At 51.5% G+C, this 21,177-nt stretch overlaps 2 protein-coding genes across 3 annotated transcripts in view; both read left to right on the forward strand.

Moving 5' to 3' along the window:
• Window positions 1-1,970, forward strand: part of FAT2 (FAT atypical cadherin 2) — an 80,003-nt gene extending 78,033 nt beyond the window's left edge. For both annotated transcript variants that reach the window (XM_039485496.1, XM_039485495.1), the window contains one exon: window positions 1,338-1,970. In XM_039485496.1, coding sequence (XP_039341430.1) covers window positions 1,338-1,867 — 530 coding nt within the window. In that variant the 3' untranslated portion in view covers window positions 1,868-1,970. The remainder of the gene's footprint in view (window positions 1-1,337) is intronic.
• Window positions 1,971-14,126: 12,156 nt separating this feature from the next.
• On the forward strand, window positions 14,127-18,635 carry LOC120370596 (melatonin receptor type 1A-like). The gene is made up of 2 exons (XM_039485609.1): window positions 14,127-14,310; window positions 17,851-18,635. The coding sequence occupies exons 1-2, from the start codon at window positions 14,127-14,129 to the stop codon at window positions 18,633-18,635; spliced, it is 969 nt and encodes a 322-aa protein (XP_039341543.1).
• The last annotated feature ends 2,542 nt before the right edge of the window (window positions 18,636-21,177 follow it).

The following is a 21,177-nucleotide window of genomic DNA, read 5'->3' on the forward strand; positions in this document are numbered from 1 at the left end:
ACACCCAGCTATTCACCCCCACAACCCTGCCAACACCCATCACGCCTGACCCACTACACCTGGCTATTCCCACACACACAGCCCTGCCAACACCCCGCACTCCTAACCTGCTACATCCCTCACACCTGACCAGCTACACCCAGCTATTCACCCCCACAACCCTGCTAACACCCCTCAATCCTCACCTGCTACATCCCTCACACCCTGACCAGCTACACCCAGCTAGTCACCCCCACAACCCTGCCAACACCCATCACGCCTGACCCACTACACCCGGCTATTCCTCCCACCACAGCCCTGCCAACACCCCTCACTCCTAACCTGCTACATCCCTCACACCTGACCAGCTACAACCGGCTATTCACCCCCACAACCCTGCAAACACCCCTCACTCCTCACCTGCCACACCCCTCACACCCTGACCAGCTACACCCAGCTATTCACCCCCACAACCCTGCCAACACCCATCACGCCTGACCCACTACACCTGGCTATTCCCACACACACAGCCCTGCCAACACCCCGCACTCCTAACCTGCTACATCCCTCACACCTGACCAGCTACACCCCCCTATTCACCCCCACAGCCCTGCTAACACCCCTCAATCCTCACCTGCTACATCCCTCACACCCTGACCAGCTACACCCAGCTAGTCACCCCCACAACCCTGCCAACACCCATCACGCCTGACCCACTACACCCGGCTATCCCTCCCACCACAGCCCTGCCAACACCCCTCACTCCTAACCTGCTACATCCCTCACACCTGACCAGCTACAACCGGCTATTCACCCCCACAACCCTGCAAACACCCCTCACTCCTCACCTGCCACACCCCTCACACCCTGACCAGCTACACCCAGCTAGTCACCCCCACAACCCTGCCAACACCCCTCAATCCTGACCCACTACACCCGGCTATTCCCACACACACAGCCCTGCCAACACCCCGCACTCCTAACCTGCTACATCCCTCACACCTGACCAGCTACACCCAGCTATTCACCCCCACAACCCTGCTAACACCCCTCACTCCTGACCTGCCACATCCCTCACACCTGACCCACTACACCCCTCTTTTCTACTTGTTCTCTCTTCCTTTCTCTCTAATATACCCAGATTTGGATGGATGGAGAGAGAGGGAAAGATGGCTAGAGAGGAAGAAGAGATAAAGAGCTATTGGGTGACTAGATGTATACTTACGTATACTTAATTCTGTCTCAGCATGGGGGATAGACTAGATGGCCTCTTGAGGCCCCTTCCAGCCCTACCTTGCTCTGATTCCAAGTAGGAATGGCTATGGACAGCTGCTAACCTGGTTCTGATTTATTTCCAGTATATCCAGCAGAAACCACCTACTGGCCTCCCAGGTACCACCCATCTGACGTCCAGGACCATCCCCACTACGACATTATTCAAGGCCCTCTTCTGCCATCTCCCCATCCTCCTCCTCTTCCTCCTCCTCCCCAAATAGACTCTGAACCAGCTGGTCTTTACGGTGGCTTTCCCTTCCCACTAGACCAGAGCAATAAGCGGGCCCCCATCCCTCCACGCTACAGCAACCAGAACCTGGAGGATTTCCTGCCACCTGACCCAATGGAACTGCCCGCCTCCCAGTGCCAGAACGAATACACCGCCATCAGCTACTACCCTTCCCAGCTGCTGCAGAGCGAGGGGACCCCCTACCCGCCGGACACTGGCTACAAAAGAGTGAGCATGCGCCTCAGCGTGGCCCAGCCGTCCTACGCAGACTGCGAGGTGGGGCACCAGCCCGGCACCAGGGCCCAGCCAATGCCACCCCCAAACTACGAGGGCTCTGACATGGTGGAAAGTGACTATGGGAGTTGCGAGGAGGTGATGTTTTAATGGGGCCGTGTGCTCAAAACGAGAAGGAAGCAGCGTGAGCGGTGACTGGGACATGTATGGAGGGGGAAGTTACCTTGTTTTAGTCCCCTCTCTCCTGGGCCATATAACGCTCCCTGTCCCCCATTAACAGCTTGCCCGTGCTCAGTCGGGCTGTAATATAGCATGGACTCTCCTCCCTGGCATTCTAGAAATCGCTCCTGCTGCTGCTCCGGACTGGATCTCAGCCGGGCAGAAAAGACAAAGGCCAGTGCCAGGGAACACAAAGGGGATTCCTCAGATGCCAACAAGCACTGATGGCAAATCACTCTTCATGCCCAGAGCTTCCTTAGACAGGGAGGCACCACCTCTCCCTGCCCTGGGCATGGAGCCTGGCAGCAGGAGAAAGGACCACGGAACCTTGGGACAGTCGGTTGCCAGGGTAGCAGAAGGTGGGACTGGATTGGTTCCTCACCGTAGTCCAGGGAGATGTGAGCTATGTCTCTAAGCGGTCTCTTGTGCCTGGCTCCAAGGGCCTCAGGTGGGCTAGTCATTCTCCAAGCAGAACTGTGGAGTTTTGACGACAGCCTGCCCCCGATGCCGTCCATCCTCAGGGCATGGCCATGAGGAGGGAGAGAGAAGGGGGAATTTAGCCTTTACATTAGTTCATTCCTGGGCTTGTCTCCCTGCAACTGTAAAGAGCCCAGAATGTCCATTTCTACAGGAGAAACTGAGCAAAGAATCCTGCCTCCCTAACCCACATCATGAGGTACCACAGGTTGCTGGCAGGAGAAGGCACAAGATATACAGGCAGGCCTGAATTCAAAGTAGGTAGGTGTTTGACTGAACAGTTACTTCAGCACCTTCCCATCTGGAAATCTGCCAGGCTACATCTGCACTGCAAGTGTTACCGGTCATCTATCCACATCTACAGCATCCCTCGTGCTGGAGACATGGCGCCGTTGTCGTCGTAGAAAGGGGGATTCTTCATAAAGGCTGCTGGGTTCAGAGGGGAACCGGAGGTTCTCGCTGGCTCTCTCATGCCCAGACTCACACAGCCTATGCTGCTGAGCATCTCCACCCAGGGTCTGCCCAAGTCCTGGCCTGGGGATCAGGGACCCAGAAAGAACTGCTGCCTATGCTACAGCAGCTCACTATGTGCAATGACCCACAGACATGTGAATGCGCGTCCTGTGCATGTGCGAGTGTGTGTGTGCGCGTGTCAATGTGTGTATGTGCAGCCATGAATATCCGCACGTCAGCGGAGGAGGAGACTGTGTGCTGGTTCCTCCCAGGTCCCCTCCCGGTGAGAGAGGATTATTTAAGATGGGATTTGCCTGGATCTCCTTGTGCTTGGGAACGGATTGTTTCTCTGAGAGAGTTTCTCTTTTTTTGTTTGGTCGGTTTTTGAAAGCAATTAAATAAGAGGCAGTTTTGTATTATTATTTTACTTGAAAACTGACTGGGGCTCCTTTGTAAGCGTCAGGCAGCTGCCTAGCTCAGAGGAAAGACAGGCGTGAGGTGCAACATTTGGATCTGGATGTCCTACATTTCAGGTGCAATCAGATTCTGGCTGTTGACTGAACCCGTTCTAAAGACAGAGGCCACCTGCACATTTTGGCTCTGGATCCGGCTCAGATTTCAAACACCCTCAAAGTCTGCAGGCCTTTGGATCCATGGATTTGGGCCCCGGCTCTAGAGGGTGGGGAAAGTGTGAGCAGTTTGTGCTGGGGTCACACACGACCAGGAGCAGAACTCCAGCTTCTGTACATGTTTTCCTAACGATGGGCGCGAGAGCCCCCAGTGTTACCTGGGGAGTGGTCAGGACTCACGCCCTTGGTAAACATCCCCGCTTCAGTCGGAGGAGAGTGATTTTTCCAAGAAATGGGATGTTTCACACGAGGCTCCCTTTTCATTTCATTTATCAGTCAGCTTGAAGCCCTGGCATGTCGGGCATGGGGGGGCATGATTCAAGCAATGTGACCCCCAGAAGCAACCCCAAGTTGCAAACCCAAAGTCTCGCACCACTAGACAGTCGGTCACAAACCTGAGATGCACCAAGGCCAAAGAGATCCGCAAAGCAGGACACGTACAGCCCCCCACGCAAAGGAACATTCATTCTCTCCCACTCAGAAACAGGATAACTGGGCAAAGGGAGAGAAAGGTTGTCCAGGGTGCTCACTGGCTGGCATTACGAGACCCTATCAAGTCCTGAATTGATATATAAATGATTTTGTATTAGGAAGGCAAGTGACGATGACCCTACCCGTTCTCAGACTCACATAGGGTCAGTACTGCCCATATAGGAACCAATTGTCCCCATGGGGGCAGAAAAGTTTGTATGGAAAAGAGATGCACTCAAAGAAGAAATGCAAACAGCACTCTGTTGTCCCCTGACACCACTGGAGACCTGAGTGCATCCAGGGTTAATGATGTCCTAGGAGTGCATCATGCCCACACAAGGGCACAGGGAGGTAGAATTATAGCTGCATACATAGCTCAGGGGAGCAGCCATCCCTGGACAGAGAAGGACATGGCAGGATCAAGGAGTGGTGCAATAGGTAGGCTGGTGTAAAGGAAGCGTCTGAGCCACAGGTATTAGATGGAGCAGGCCTGGCAGAGCATGCCAGGATCAGGAGAAAGACCACTCTGGAAATGCAGCAGAGACACCCCCAAGGACACAATGAGGCACCAGGCTTTACTTGCAATACCAGGGCACAATGCAAAAAAAAACAGCACCCAAAGTCAGGATTACCCCATAAACCACTGAGCACTGGATCGCGGGCAGCGGCACTGCGGTCTCAGCCCACAGGCCACTAGATCCTGTTCAAGTGGAACAGGAAATACGGGACACGTATCAGCGTGGTCCCGTGCCCCATTTCCAGTTGACAGTGTTATGCCACAGGGGTTATTTGGGGCATGTTTGCCAGCAGGTCCAGTGTTAACTGAGGGAGGATATGCAAGATTTCAAGACGGCAATCCAAGAGCTTTCCATTGCCACAAGTCTCCACCTGCGCAGCAGTCACGAGGATCCGGATGACTTGTGCTTTCCATGTGTAAAACACCCCCACATGTAGAGATTCAGGGGAGTAAAGGCCCAGAGCAGGCCACACTGATCAGAACAGATTTGCTTTTTTATTGGAACCAATATTGGGGGATGCTTGTTTGCACTATTCAGCCAGCTCCTCCCAGTGCCCGTCCAGGTGAGCAGAGAACTCCCCCTCCCCCAGCCATGCCAGCCTGTTGGGCTGCAGAGACTGACAGCATAATGATTGGAACGAGGCTCTCCAGCACAGACGGCTACGCTGGGTGCTCTGTGGGTGCGAATGAGCAACCCAGGGATACAATGGTGGGGATGTGAAGCCCTGAGCAACAGCCGGGCATTGGAAGGTTTCACACAGAGATGGGGGCAAAAAGCAGAACCATCTATCCAAACCCCTCCCCCTGCTGCTCTCCTACATAGCATCATAGAATATCAGGGTTAGAAGAGACCTCAGGAGGTATCTAGTCCAACCCCCTGCTCAAAGCAGGACCAATTCCCAACGAAATCATCCCAGCCAGGGCTTTGTCAAGCCTGACCTTAAAAACCTCTAAGGAAGGAGATTCCACCACCTCCCTAGGGAACCCATTCCAGTGCTTCACCATCCTCCACATCAGAACTCCGGTGCCTGATTCTGCTCTCTCCACAGACCCTATCGTAAGTAACCCCATTAGAGTCCAGGGAGGCCTCACAGTGTCAGTGAGTGGACAGGCAGGCTTTTGGAGTTCAGACAGCATTCACCGCAGCATCTGAGCACCGGCCCACAGCACATTAAGCAAAGTGACTAAAATGTGTCCTGTGTGGTTGGTTCTCTCTCTGTCAGCTCTGTGTTCACAGTAAGTCTCCCCATCAAATAAAAACACAGCACATTCTAACAGGGACAATTTGTCGCAAGCAACATGAGTTACTAAATCTTTATTGCAACAGCATACAAACGTTCGGACTAGAGCCAGCAGCGGTGAGGCGCTCACCACGTGGCAATGGCATTAGGACAGTCTCTCAAACGAGCCAGGCAAGAATTAAGTGTAACCCTTTAAGCATATGCACCGTAACCCTTCCAGACTGCACATCTGTGCAAGCAAAGATGGGAACATGATCTTACATACCAGCCTCAGTTTGGGTCAGCTGAAGAGTTAGAGGGTGCCAGGCCCTCCTTTGGGTATACATGGATGGATTGAGACCATTTTGGCCAACATCATGGTATAAGAACATAAGAACGGCCATACTGGGTGAGATCAAAGGTCCATCCAGCCCAGTATCCTGTCTTCTGACAGCGGCCAATGCCGGATGCCCCAGAGAGAGTGAACAGAACAGGTAATGATCTAGTGATCTCTCTCCTGCCATCCATCTCCACCCTCTGACAAACAGAGGCTAGGGACACCATTCCTTACCCAGCCTGGCTAATGGACTTAACCTCCATGAATTTATCTAGTTCTCTTTTAAACCCTGTTATAGTCCCTGCTTCACACCCTCCTCAGTAAAATGGCAATAGTTAGATCTCTAGTGCCATGCAAATAAAACAAAGCCCACCTAAAACCTTTCCTCTAAACGTCCCTAGGCAACACAAGAGGTTCTGGGAGGCGTGAGCTGGCCCGTTCTGCTCCGTGGGATGGTCTCAGCTGAATGAGAATGCCCCATGGGGAGGATACAGCCTAAAACAGCAGCTTTGAGACCTCTGAACTGCTCCACTCAGCTCAGCCGGTGTGCCTATCCCCCCTCCAGAGTGCTGTAGAGCCTGTGGTGTGTATGCAGCATGCCTGTTCTCAGCTCCCCCACAAAGGGACAGGCCTTCCCGGAACCTGGCTCACGTGGGGGCAGCAAGAGGGACTCAGACAGCCCCAGAAGGGTAAGGGGCCCCATATCCCAGCCCCTAGGAGGGGGACAGGGAAGTGAGCTCAAAATACCCAAGTGGGGCAAGAGCCCCCCAGATCAGGGCACACACATGGGAGGGGAGAACGTGGGCTGAGAGGTGCCCCTGCCCCTACTCTCCCCCAGTTACTCTGCCACTCACCCTTTCCCCATGTCCCAGCTCTCCACTCCCTCACCTGAGCCCCCCAAACCCTCTCCCCTCCCCTGTACTACTCATTCCCATTTATCCCCTTCTCATAACCCTGTCCCCTCACTGAAGCCCCAAGCCCCCTGCCTCCTACTGCCCCTCGCTTCTGCCCCCTGATACCTCTCCTCTCCCAGGAAGCAACCATGTCTCTAATTTCCACCCAAATACTTGGATTACTCCCCACCCCCCTCCGTGCATGACTCACATAGCGTAGCACTCTCCAGCCACTCACTCCCAAACTCCTTTTGTCTCAAGTGGGGGCTTGTGATTAATTTATCCTTAGTTATGTCAATTGAAGGGTGAATTCACAGCTATCAATCTCAGTGAGGTCTGACTCATCCCATCACTACTATCTAGTCAAACTATTGATATTTAGAATGGTCTCAAGCTGTTGAGTTTTACCAAAGGGATGCGTGTGTATAATTGGTTGGAAAATCATTCCCAGAGAGTAGTTATCAGTGGGTCACAGACATGCTGGAAGGGCATAACCAGTGGGGTCCCACAGGGAGCAGTTCTGGGTCCAGTTCTGTTCAATATCTTAAGTCTGTGATTTAGAAAATGGTATAGAGAGAACACTTATAAAGTTTGTGGACGATACCAAGCTGGGTGGGCTTGCAAGTGCTTTGGAGGATAGGATTAAAATTCAAAATGATCTGGACAAACTGGAGAAATGGTCTGAAGTAAATAGAATGAAATTCAATATGGACAAAAGCCAAGTACTCCACTTAAGAAGGAACAATCAGTTGCACACATACAAAATGGGAAATGACTGCATATGGAGGAGTACTATGGAAAGGGAGCTGGGGGTCATAGTGGATCACACGCTAAATGAATCAACATGTAACACTGTTACAAAACAAAGCAAACATCATTATGGGGTGTATTAGCAGGAGAATTGGAAGCAAGACACAAGAAGTAATTCCGCTCTACTCTGCACTGATTAGGCCTCAGCTAGAGTACTGAGTCCAGTTCTGGGCACCGCATTTCAGGGAAGATGTGGACAGATTGGAGAAAGTCCAGAAAAGAGCAACAAAAAATGATTAAAAGTCTAGAAAACATGACCTATGGGGGAAGATTGAAAAAACCAGATTTGTTTAGTCTGGAGAAGAGGAGACTGAGAGGGGACATGATAACAGTTTTCAAGTACATACAAGGTTGTTACAAGAAAGAGGGAGAAAAAATGTTCTTAACCTCTGAGGATAGGACAAGAAGCAATGGGCTTAAATTGCAGCAAGGGCAGTTTAGGTTGGACATGAGGAAAGACTTCCTGTAAGAGTGGTTAAGCCCTGGAATAAATTGCCAAGGGAGGTTGTGGAATCTCCATCATTGGGGATTTTTAAGAGCAGGTTAGACCTGTCAGGGATGGTCTAGATAATCCTTAGTCCTGCCATGAGTGCAGGGGACGGGACTAGATGGCCCTTCGGGGTCCCTTCCAGTCCTTTGATTTGTGCCTCCCAGTTTAACAGTACAAGACAGTGCCACATCCCCATGAGGCACACCATATTTCAAAGCAATCTGAGCAGCTATTCGGATTTCAGAGCCCTTACAAGAGTCAAGTTGCAAAGCATAGAGAACAATGGGAATGGAAATTCTCTAGCCGTTTTTTTCTACGTACCTGTCTGTGTAGAAAGGTACATTTTCTGAAACCTGTTCTCAGTTTGGGTCCCCCAAAGATTTAGGGGATCCACACACACCCCTTTGGTAAAACTCAACAGCTTGAGACCATTCTGACCGGCATCATACCAAGAGTTTGATTTCTAGTTCTGTGCAAACGACACCCTAGAAACTAAAAAGGCTATTTTTTTCAGGGCTTATATCTCTGCAACCTCTAACTCAAACGACCCCAAATTTGGGACACAACCCCTACCCTGCACCCTTCCGAGGCACACCAAACCTCAAAGGCATCTGACTAAGTATGTCAATAGAAAGGTCGCCCTTTGAAAAGAAGCAGTGATGCAGCCTTAAGTACAGTCACTCTGATGTAGCCAGCACTTCTCATTAAGGAAGGGTGAAATTGAATTTCACCAGAGTCAGGTTTGAATGAGTCACACAGGGGGCCTTAAGGATATGGGTCTTGCTAGGAAAAAAAAATCAAAGTAACACCCCTCCTCCCTTTTTCCATCCCTCCAGTCCCCCCACCCCAGCGTGCTGAAAATGGGCTTGGAGTGGGGGTGGACAGGTTTATTCTGCCAAGCAGCCTTTGTTAAAGAGAGCAACTGCCATTTATTACTGTCCCCCGGCTTTCGGTTAGTGCAGAGAAAATAAATTGTTCTTTTTTAACAGCCGCTTCCAAGAAGCACTGTGTATGAGTGTGATTCCTCCCCCCGACCTCCTCGCTTTAATGTAAAAAATGGGGCTGATTTGTTGGGGGGAGGGGGCCTTTTATAGCTCAGTGCTCGGAAATCTTTCTTTGTGCCAAGATAATGAAAGTGGGACCCCAATCAGAACCTCTGGTGTCTCTTCAGGATGAGGCCCATGGACACAGAGGTGGGGTCTTAAACGATCTCCCCCACCCCCTTTTTTAAATGGACTCTCATTGGAAAAGGGAGCACTCTCTTCTCTCTCTCCCCCCACCCCCAAAGGAAGAACCCACCCACCCCCATCAAACACCAGGCGAAGAACCATGTAACTTTTAAGCGGCAAGTTCCTACCCAGTTGCAGCAAAGACCGTCAGAACTAAAGGGAGGACACAGTGAATGCGGCTCAAAGCACCCGGCCATTTTCAGTCCTTCCTTTTTAGAAGGCAAGGCAAGAGAAGTGAAATGTTAGAGGCCCACCTGCCCCTTCCCATGGGAGGGGCTCTCAAAGGGGGAAATTCTCCCAGAAGGGTCTCAGAGGAGAACAGGGGGTTGTCCAGGCCCCCCATCACCACCAGAAGGAAGAGAGGTTCTAGCCCCAAGGCTCATAGTCTCACAGGATGTTCTGGAGCTAGTCATCTGCCTGGAGGCTCTGGGCTGGCTCCCAAGCATGCAGCCCATGGGGTCCCACTGACCAGGCTTATTCCAGGGGCAGATGTTCCCATAGCACCAAGCAGAGGCCTAGGCTGCATTAACTCTCTTGCATTGCTTGGGGGGAGGAAGGGGGAGTGGTGCATGTCCCCACTAGCCCTGCATCCAGCCCTTCCAACACACTGAGCTTCTGCCTGACAAAGGCCACTTGGTGGGGGATCCAGAACTGGACCCCGTTTCCCGCAGGTGGCCGACCCCATTACCACCACTCCCGGCCTGCAGGATGGAGGGCAGCCAAGTGGGAAGGGTCCCTTCTGCACACTGCTATGTGGGGATGATCCCGCTTTTGGATTGTTTCCTCTTCCTGTGAGCCAGAGGGCCAAACTCCACCTTGGTGGAAGTGGCCACAGCTCCAATACCTTCAGCGAGGTCCTGCAGAGAGTGGAGGGTGCTCCACAAGCCAGTCTGGGGGTGGCCGCTGTGACTGTCCCCACAAAATACAAGAGAACTGGCTCAGCACAGGACAGCAGTCAGACTGGGTTTGAGACCTTGGCCTTCTGATTGTGAGCAGGGACCGAGCGGGTGGCTCCAGCCCCACCTTCCCCCTCCATCCACACCACTGTGCCCCAAAATCGGAGTTAAAGACGGACGTCCAGCAGAGCAGCTAATGCCCTGGTGCCGATGGCTGGAGCAGATGGTTTAGCACCTCTGCACCTCTCCTGGCCCACTGTGCTTCATTGGCTGGCCTCTGCTTTCTTCCCCAGCTCTGCCTGCTCAGAGCTCCCTATTGCTGGCAGGCATGCACCAGTCTTAAAGGTCGTGCTGGTTTTTACTGGCCATGGGTTCACTGCTGCTCTCCGTTACACCCTGGTCAATCAGGAGTCACTCCACTGACCTCCCAGCAGATTTACACCAGTATCAGAGACACAGGATTGGGCCCCATGAACTCAGCTGGTTCTGAATCTCCCCAACAACAGGGGGTGACATCAGCACTGAAGCCCTTCGGTGTCAGTGATGTCATCAGCAGTTGCCATGGAGTCAGACAAAAGGGAGAAATGTGGGGGGGGTTGGGCTCACGACCCAGGGCAAAAAAAAAAAAAATCACCAGTGATTTAGATAATGCCATAGAGAGTACACTTTGCAGACAATACCAAGCTGGGCAGGATTGCAAGTGCTTTGAAGGATAGCATTAAAATTCAAAATGATCTGGAGAAACTGGAGAAATGGTCTGAAGTAATTAGGATGAAATTCAATGAGGACAAATGCAAAGTGCTCCACTTAGGAAGGAACAATCCGTGGCACTCATACAAAATGGGACAAGACTGCGTAGGAAGGAGCATTGCAGAAAGGGATCTGGGGGTCATAGTGGACCACAAGCTAAATATGAGTCAACAGTGTAACACGGTTGCAAAAACAGCGAACATCATTCTGGGCTGTATTAGCAGCAGTTTTGTAAGCAAGACTCAAGAAGTAATTCATCCGCTCTACTCTGCGCTGATTGGGCCTCAGCTGGAGTATTGTGTCCAGTTCTGGGCGCCGCATTTCAGGAAAGATGTGGACAAATTGGAGAAAGTCCAGAAAAGAGCAACAAAAATTATTAAAAGTCTAGAAAAAATGACCTATGAGGGAGGATTGAAAAAATTGGGTTTGTTTAGTCTGGAGAAGAGGAGACTGAGAGGGGACATGATGACAGTTTTCAAATACATAAAAGGTTGTTACAAAGAGGAGGGAGGTAAATTGTTCTCGTTAACCTCAGAGGATAGGACAAGAAGCAACAGGCTTAAATTGCAGCAAGGGCAATTTAGGCTGGACATTAGGAAAAACTTCTTAACTGTCAGGGTGGTTAAGCACTGGAATAAACGGCCTCGGGAGGTTGTAGAATCTCTATCACTGGAGATTGTTAAGAGCTGGTTGGACAAACACCTGTCAGGGATGGTCTAGATCATACCTAGTCCTGCCGTGAGTGCAGGGGACTGGACTAGATGACCTCTCGAGGTCCCTTCCAGGCCTATGATTCCATGAAAACTGAGCCCTGGATGGCAAAGTCTGTCACTCATACTAAAACCCGCTGCCCTCAAACTAACACTCAGCGCTTTGTGCCTAGTGAAGGATGGAAGGTCACGCCTCTGCTCACCCCTTCTGAGTGCTACTCCTGCTGGAAGAGCACAGAGGCCAAACCGACATGGGGAGGGGACACTCAGGAAAGTGGAGGCAAATCAACTACAACCGATGTGAAGGCAACGCACATGAATTAAGGCCCCTTAAACCCCAGGTGGATGTTTTCAGTTCACTGTAACTTAACTCTCCAGTTGGCAAGGCCACTGCGCTCCCGAAAGCATCTGCACTGGGGGGCAATGGCGAGGCTGTGAGACATTTCACCAGGCATGCAATGCTACACATGTATGCAAAATAGCCTCCTCCGCGAGGCGAATCCTTGCACATACGCTGCATGCCAGGTCACGCTGTGTGGAGGAGGCCATATTGTCCTAGAAAATGGTGTCCTCCAGGCACACGTCTAGGGGCTGGAGGGATCATCCTTCAGGCACAGTTGGTCCTGGGCCATGTGTTGCATATGCAGACAGCAAGCCACTGCTGGGGGCGGTGGGGAAGCGGGTTAAGCAATGTGCATCGACCTCACACCTTGGGTTGATTTTCCCCTAACTTTCCTGAGCATCCCCTTGTAGAGGAGCCCCCAGACCAGGTGGAAAGTGGCTCATACAGCTGCCCCACCCCCCAGGGCAGCAGCATGCCATGACCACACCGTCCTCTCCAGGCATCCCAGCCTGGTGCCTGTAGGATGGAGAACATTGGGGCAGTGCTGCTGCTGCTGCTGCTTTGGCAGTTTGCTCTGTGATGTTTGCCTTGGCCTCCCTCTGGCTGGAAGAGCAGAGAGCGAGAGAAACTTGTGGGAGATCAAACTAGGAATCCTGGAGCCAGGCTTCCCACAGCGACCAAGCCCGCAATGCCGGGACCGTTACCAAGTGGCCAAAACAGAGGCAGAATTGAGGTCCCGCTTCAGACATTGTTCACGGGGACTCCTTTGCTAGTGGGCTCATTGTACCGGGTCGGACAGGGGGCAGCATAGCTGGCCTCGCTGTGAGGGGTTGAGTGACTGACCAGCTGCCTGCAGGGCTCCCTGCCTTCCCCTCGCACCACAGGGACCCGTTCCCCACCTGCGCGCACCCAGAGCGTGGTTCAGTACGCGGGGCTCAGTGCGCCGCTGCTCTCCGCCCCGGGCAGGGAGGAGTTACCAGCCCCTAACCAGGAGCGAGCAGCGCACCCAGGGCAGGTGCCTATAAATGCGCGAAGGAGACGGCTGCGGTGCGGAGGCTGAGCCTCGGGAGCTGCTTCACGGGGACTGGGAGACACGGGGCTCTCCTGGCCCAGAGCCGCAGCTCAGGGGGGGCTGGGAGAGGCGATGGAGGGGCCAAGGGCAATGAGGGGAACGTGACCAAGCGCCGCTGCAGGAGACGGGGACTGGAAGGCGCAGGGCAGCGGCAGGGCTCTGCCAGCCGGGGCCCCGGGGGAAGCGTGGCGCACGGGCAGCCTGGCGCACGGCTGCGCGGCGGTGTCCGGTTCTGCCGCAGGCTGCAAAGTTTCTCCCCACCAAGGGGAACTTTTCCGGAGGAGCGCACGGGACAGCGCGGAGCGCCGGCTGCCGAGGGAGCCCGGGGACGGGGCTGAACGGAGCCGAAGGGATGAACGAGGTGGGAAGAGCATCAGCGGGGCTGGAGAGGTGCCCGGAGCCCGGCGCTTGGCACCCAGAGCGCGGCACCGGGAAGGGAGCGCCCCCTGCAAGGGGCTGGCTGCGCTGAGCTCCCCCGGGCTCCTAGCGCTGCCTGCGCTTCCCCAACCAGAGCCACAGAAACCACTTGTCGCGTGTGGGGAGCGGCCCCCGTCCGCCCCCCAGGCACGGGGCTTTGGAGAGAGCGCCCCGCGGAGCGGCCACAGCGCCGGTCGCAGAGCCGCGTGTGCGCAATTCTTAGCTCCCGCCGGGGGCCCGAAGCGGTGATCGGCCGGGGAATCCCACCTCCCCGCGGGGCCTGCGGACAGGGACAAAAGGCGAGACCCCGCCACGCCGGCCGCGGGAGCGAACCCAACTTCCAAGGAACTTCTCCTGGCGCTTTGAGAGGGGCACTGACCCTTGCCTGACCTCCTGGCTCAGGGCCACTGGAAACTGCTAGTCCTGGCTGGCTGAGGACTCTGCTCCGCCCTGGGAGGCAGGTTAGATGACCCAGGATGGAGGAGGAAGGTTCTCTGCTGCAGAGCCTGTCTGCTGGCTTGGGAAGGGAGGATGGGCTCTACCCCACCTGGGTGGTGATCACGCTGGCTGCCATCCTCATCGTCACCATCGCTGTGGACATCCTGGGCAACCTCCTGGTGGTTGTCTCGGTCTTCAAGAACAAGAACCTGAGAAAAGCAGGTAATGGCCTTGCTGGGACGGGGTGGGTTCGCTCTCCAGGCTCCCAGGAGCAGCTCTGCCTCCCTCCGCAGGGCCCAGGAGCAGTAAGCCAGCCTCCTGCCCCACCAGTGCAGTGACATGCCAGTGCTAGCAGACTCCACCTGTGTGTCCGTCCGCACGTGTGTCTGCCTGTCCGTCCATCTCTGGGTGCAAACTTCTCCCACCCAGCACAGCTGGGATTCAAGGCAAATTCCTAGTAGATGTGGAGTGCCTGGAGTTGGAAAGGCTAGTAAAGCAGGCTACCAAAGCTTAGAGGAGAAAATTCCATTGTCCATACTGACTCGGGCTTCCATGCCCGAGATACATTGCACCCGTTGGCTTACAATCTCAACCAGATCTGCGGCCAAGTGACTAGGGATTTTGGCTGCTCAACTTGGGACACCCTAAAAAAGGGCCCGATTTTTCAGAGGGTGGGTACTCAGTGCTTTCTGCAAGCCCTTTTTAAGAAGTCTCAGCCGGGGCACCCCAAAAACTGAAACACCCCAAATCACTCATCACTTCTGAAAATCTTGACCCAGATTCCACCAGCTGGCTTCAGGGCTCATCAACACCCTCTCCGGGGGAATTCTGGCCAAGTTCCTTGTAGGATTTAGATTCTTCTTAGCTCAATTAAGGGGTTTGGAGGACCTAAAGCTTCCCCCTCTTAGCCTGTCTGGTGATTTTGTAAGTGCATGGGTAGAATAGGACACAAAATGAATGGTAAGAATTGTTCCAGCCTTCATGCAGGAGAAAACAGCTATTTTCCATTTGCACAGCCTGATTCTAGCAGCAGCTACTGTTCAGCTGGCATTTAATAAATCCGGGTGTTTTGTTTTTTGTCCATCTTAATGCACTAAAAAAGTTACCAGTAACTCCAGGTTAGGTTGTTTCTGCTGCAACAAAGTGGAGAATTTTGCTGACCTCACGCTCTGCTTGCAAGCCCCACATAGGTAGAAAGTTTTCTGTCTTCCCTTGCCTATAATAAACCCAGGATACAAACCAAGGTCTTGGTCAGTAATAATTAGCCTCCATCTCTGGAAAAGCCCTTCAGTTGCTTCATGTAACAATACTTTGTCCTCCTGCAGCATTGGATCCCGAAGCATTTTACAATAAATCTGACTCTCAGCGCCACTAGAAAACTATTTTAAGGGGGGGAAACTGAGGCAGCAAGCCGGAGGCTTATATTGTCAAGGATGTCTACTAGCTTTGGGTGTCTAACTGGAGACAAATTGGGTCTGATTTTTCAGTGGTGCTGAGCATCCAAGAATCCCAAGTGACTTCAGTGGGAGCCAGGCAAATCCCATGCCTCTTAAACCAGGCTGTCTTTCTCCCCAGAATTCAGTGATTCAAAGTCAGCATACCTTGGAAAGCTCAGGTCTAAGAGGCAAAGCCAGGAATGGAATTCAGGACTAGGTGTCAGGACACCTGTTCAGTAACTGCTAGACACTACATTTCTAGTTGTCACCTCCTTATCTCTGAATGGGTCCTCTCCCTTGCTGTGCAGGGACAATGGAATCCTTACGACATCACAGTCTTTGCAATGGGAGCAGTAGCAATGCTATTATGCTCCAATACGCCAGGACTTCGCTGGCATGAGTAGGTATACAAGCATGGAGGGCTCTCAGGCTTGGCAGAAGTAGGTCCGTGACGGCCAGGGTTGGGTTCCAGGCTGTGTCCGGGGTTTGATCCCCTGCATCCCAGCATTCTGACTTCACTGCCGGGAAAAGGCAGGAGGGGCTGGGAGAGCAGACAAATAACTTTGATAGGAGTGTGTGCACCTGCATGTCCCTTACCAGGGGGCACCTAACCGCTGCTTCATTTATGTTGCCTAACCAAATTCGAAGTCAGTGGCTGGGGATAGTCCGGGTGCGACTGGTGCCATCTAACGCCAGGATCAATCTGATCCTACAAAGCCGAGAAATGTCAAAGGATGTTGAAAAGCACAAAGCCAGAACCAAATCGGTCATCACAGTAGGACTGACTTTAACATGGTCCCCAGTGTCAAAATCCAGAGCCCATCCCAAGCACCTGAGTATAACCAAGCCTCCCCCCACCCCTCCACCCGGCATGGAGTGGCCAATTCCACATCCCTGCTGAGCGGAGCCGTGGCGAGGGCAACTTAGTGCAGCCAGCTTGAATGGACCCATTGCATTAAACTGAGTGGTTACCATCTGCTTTGGCTTCAGCTGCAAGTGCCACCCAGGAGAACACGTCTCAGTTGTATTGTCTCCCGGGAGAGCAGTGATTTAAACCCCTCGCCTGCTCTTTTCTTTCATTGCAAGCCATAGAGGGGCCAGGTTGGGTACAGAATATTGCAAGCTCGCTGCCTCTTCCATCACACAGTTCCATCTGAATGGTGTCCCGCAGCCAAGACATGGTATTGTATTCTCTCACCTACCACCGCACCACCCAGTGCACCATTTCCCTAGAGCTGCTCCAAAGAGAGGGAAAACCCTACCTCTCGCCTGTCACGGCGAGGAAGAAAAAAGATCCCTGTGTGAAAAGACACTGCCGATGGCTCGGGAGTCCTCTTGTGGAAGAGGAGGCGCAGATAGCTCTGGGCAGCATTATCCCCTTTGGGGCTGTAATTCCCAAATCAGCCCAGCAGAGAGCAAGCACACTATTGTGGACCAAAGAACTGCAACGCATCCATTTGCCTTTCCTTGCCCAACTGCTAGATGCGCAACTCAAATTTGGCCCAGTGGTTAGGGCCTGACACTGCGGGAGACCCAGGTTCGATGCCTGGCTCTACCACAGACATTCTCTGCGATTTTGGGCCCGTCACTCACAGCCCAATTTTCAAAAGTGGGTTTCACTTTAGAAAACAAATCTAGCCACTAGCTCGTCTGTTCCTCAGCTCCCCATCTGTACTAATAGCACTGCCCTGCCTCCCAGGGTGTATGAGGATAATATATTAGATAGATGGTCAATGTTTTTTAAATTGTGGTAGCACCTAAAGGCAATCAAGGCCCCGTTGCACTAGGTGCTGTACAAAATGAATAAAACAGACAGTGTCTGCGCCAGGGAGCTAAAAATCTAGGATTGTGACAAGATGCAACAAAGGGATAAACAGACAAACAGGGTTGGGGGTTACAAGGTAGCGATGAAAGGAAGCAGCCATGGTAGTTAAAGTGGTAATAAGTTAAGTATCAGAGGGGTCGCCGTGTTAGTCTGGCTCTGTAAAAAGCGACAAAGAGTCCTGGGACACCTTGTAGACTAACAGAAGTATTGGAGCATGAGCTTTCGTGGGTGAATACATCTGACGAAGTGGGTATTCACCCATGAAAACTTATGCTCCAATAAGTTAAGCTACTCTGTAGCTGATGCACGAGCCAGAACAGAATCCAGCTCTCAGAGCCATCTCTGCCATGCAAAGAGAAGTAAAAAGACAGTATGGCAAGCAGGTGTAATTTGAAGTAGGCACAGGAAGCTGATCTGTTTGGCAAGGAGAAGGCGTTTTCCTGGCTGCTGCTGCATTCCGATCATAGGTTCTAACTGTTTTTTTTGTGTTACCCTCCCCAGGCAATGCCTTTGTGGTGAGCTTGGCCATTGCAGACCTACTAGTGGCTTTTTACCCTTATCCCCTGGTCCTGATGGCCATTTTCCATGACGGCTGGGTGATGGGATACCTCCACTGCCAGGTCAGCGGCTTCCTGATGGGCATCAGCGTTATCGGCTCCATCTTCAACATCACTGGCATTGCCATTAACCGCTACTGCTACATCTGCCACAGCCTGAAGTACGACAAGCTTTTCTCGGGCTCCAACACCGTGTGCTACGTGGGGCTGGTCTGGGCACTCACCCTGCTGGCCATCGTGCCAAACCTCTTTGTGGAGTCCCTGCAGTACGACCCGCGAGTGTACTCCTGCACTTTTGCCCAGTCCGTCAGCGCCCTCTACACCATCGCCGTGGTGGTCATCCATTTCTTCCTACCCATCACCATCGTCAGCTACTGCTACCTGCGGATTTGGGTGCTGGTCATCCAGGTGCGGCGCAGGGTCAAGCCGGACACGCAGCCCAAAATCAAGTCCCACGATTTCTGGAACTTCCTGACCATGTTCGTGGTCTTTGTGCTCTTCGCTGTCTGCTGGGCACCGTTAAACTTCATCGGCTTAGCGGTGGCGATCCAGCCCACACTGGGTTCCTTGATACCCGAGTGGCTCTTCACGGCCAGCTACTTCTTGGCCTACTTCAACAGCTGTCTGAACGCTGTGGTTTACGGGGCGATGAACCATAACTTTAGGAAAGAGTACAAGAGAATCATACTGACTCTGCTGCAGCTGGCTTACAGGGCTGATGGAGACTAGCACCCATGTGCTGAGACAGACGGGAGGAGGTTTTACCGTAGTCACACTGATTCCCTGCTCCACTTTTAAGTGAAGTGCAAAGAATGCAGCCAAAACAGCGAGAGGTCGGCAGAGGACACAGCTCCATATATAAGCTGTCTGCAACAAGAACAGTGCAGTTCTGCGACATACTATCCTTTTTAGAATGCAATGAGGTTTGAAAACGGCCCCTCCTCGCTTAATCGCCCTGCCATAGTCTCCCCAGCCTCAGTCGGATAGGTATGCTGGAAACAGCTAGAGCCAAGTGATTCCTAGTAAATTTATTCAGTGAACTATCCACAAACTTCTCAGCATTTTCTCTAATTTCTGCATGATTCGCCAGCTAATTCTGTGCATCTCAAGGATGTTTGTGAACAGCTAGCTGAGTGTTGGAGACCCCAAATCCAACTGGTTTCATTTGGACCCATGAAACAGTTACTGTTCCACAATTGGATGAGCATAAGTCCTAGCACTGAAGTTTCCCGTGTGAACATTCACCTCTATGACTTGGGATCTGTCTTGCCTAAGTATTCTCCAGTATTCACTGACTATTTGCACTGGCCACAAGGTTACCCCAGAGTGAAAGCAGAAAGGGGTGCAAACTCAGCCAAAGGGAATTCAATATTTTTATTGAATGGTGGGATTTTCCAGAAGCTCCCGAAGGAGACAGGTGCCTCTGAAAGCCCCACCATACATGAATATACACAACAATTGTAGTGTTTGCTAAGTCATGTGATTCCCTTGAATGAGCTGAGGTAGTGAACTCTTTCCCTTCTCTTTGGAGCCAAGGGTGAACCCATCACCAGAAAACTCAATCCACTTCAGAAGAAGACAATTGTCAGTGAGACTTGACTGCTCCTCTGATGAAAAACCATCACAATGGGAAGTGGAAACCATCACAGTGAGGCTGAATCTAAAAAAGTCAGAAGATAATCCACAGTGACGACAAGTCCTTTGCAAATGCCAGCGGCTTGAAGAGAGCACATTACTTTTAAATGAGACCAGACCTGGAAGCTCTTGACAAGATATTTAGAACACAGGTGTGAATACTGGTCCCATGCTGAGAGGAGCTTATGGAAGCCAATTTTTCTCTTTTTTGGTGTTTAATTCAAGAGATATTTTGGCTAGAGGAAAGGGAGTTGGGCCCAGATCCTTAAGGTATTTAGGATTCCAACTTCCATTGATTTCAGTGAAGAATCTGGGCCTTGGTCCCCAGTGGTCCCAAATGGCAATTTGGGCTTGAATTTAACAGATTGTGGGACTGAGGAGAAGGGAATAAGAAAGACAGAGCCACGGTGGTTCAACAAGTCTGACCAGCAGTAAGAAAATGATCCACTTGTCGTACTTGCATATGCAACATGTTCCATTGTGCAATAGGAGGTGGCACCACAGAACAAATTTTGCATGAGATTTTCCTTTGATCCCTGGAGATGTTCTGATCTGGTTACCCCAGCATGTAAAGCATAAATCTGCTTTTGTGCAAGGCCATCCAGGAAGACACGAAAATATGTTTTAAATCAGTGATACTCAGACTGAGGCTCTTGAGCTGCAAGTGGCTCTTTAATGGGTTTCCTGCGGCTCTTCCCAGCACATGCTATTAAAACACTGTGTGATTGAATTATTACCCAATCAGGAGGCTTTTACTATGTTATTAACCAACTGCAGTTTATAAAATAATACTACTTGGTCAGTCATTTTGCTGTGAGAATAATAAACTAAATATTTCCCATCACACTGTTTAAATATGACTGTATAGTAAATGAAATAATGAATTCACACAATCATGGCTCTTTTGGGTAATGTTGATTGCTAATTTGACTCCTGAACCACTGAGGTCTGAGTATCACTGTTTTAAATGCAAGTTTACAAGTGTGAGTATGTCTGTAATGTATTATGGGTGGGATTTTCAAATGAGCCTAAATTACTTATAAGTGTAAGTCCCATTGACTTTCAATGCAACAAAAGCACCTCTCTCTATGTGTGTGTGTGTGCACACACACCCTTACCTTGATTAAAAACATCATCTTGTCTTCCTTGATAGGCATGAAAGCGAAAAAAAATCAATGTTTTTTCCCCAGATGCAGTCATTGGTTTAATGAGGTTATTTTCACGTGGGTTCAAAAAACAACACAAATACCCAAGTGAAAAAGCTTTGCTGTAGATTCAGTCAGATCTGATTCACCTGCACTTCACCTGTTGCTCGGAAAGAGCAAAGGGATAACTAGGCTTACAACAGGTATGAACTCTCCCTGCTCCCAAATAAAAATGATGTTTCCTGAATTGTGGTTATAGAATCTTTGTTGCAACAGCACTAGAAAGGCAACAAAAAAGATTTAAGAGATTTAAGTCACACAGACCCCAGAATTGCTCTATGCCACCATAACATTGTGATGAATTGGCAGGGAATGTCTTTGGGACACTAAATAGCCACCATACCATTGCCACAAATAAAGAAGTCCCTGCCACCCCAAGCCACTATCTTAGTACATGCCACCAAAAAACCCACAGTGTAATAATTCCCTTG

Source organism: Mauremys reevesii, linkage group 8 (genome assembly GCF_016161935.1).
Source record: "Mauremys reevesii isolate NIE-2019 linkage group 8, ASM1616193v1, whole genome shotgun sequence".
Lineage (NCBI taxonomy): Eukaryota > Metazoa > Chordata > Testudines > Geoemydidae > Mauremys > Mauremys reevesii.

Bases quoted from the DNA above. Each gene is read 5' to 3' on its own strand.
- LOC120370596 (XM_039485609.1), top strand. From the start codon at position 14,127: ATGGAGGAGGAAGGTTCTCTGCTGCAGAGCCTGTCTGCTGGCTTGGGA. The intron at 14,311-17,850 runs GTAATGGCCTTG...TACCCTCCCCAG, and splicing joins CAAGAACCTGAGAAAAGCAG to GCAATGCCTTTGTGGTGAGC.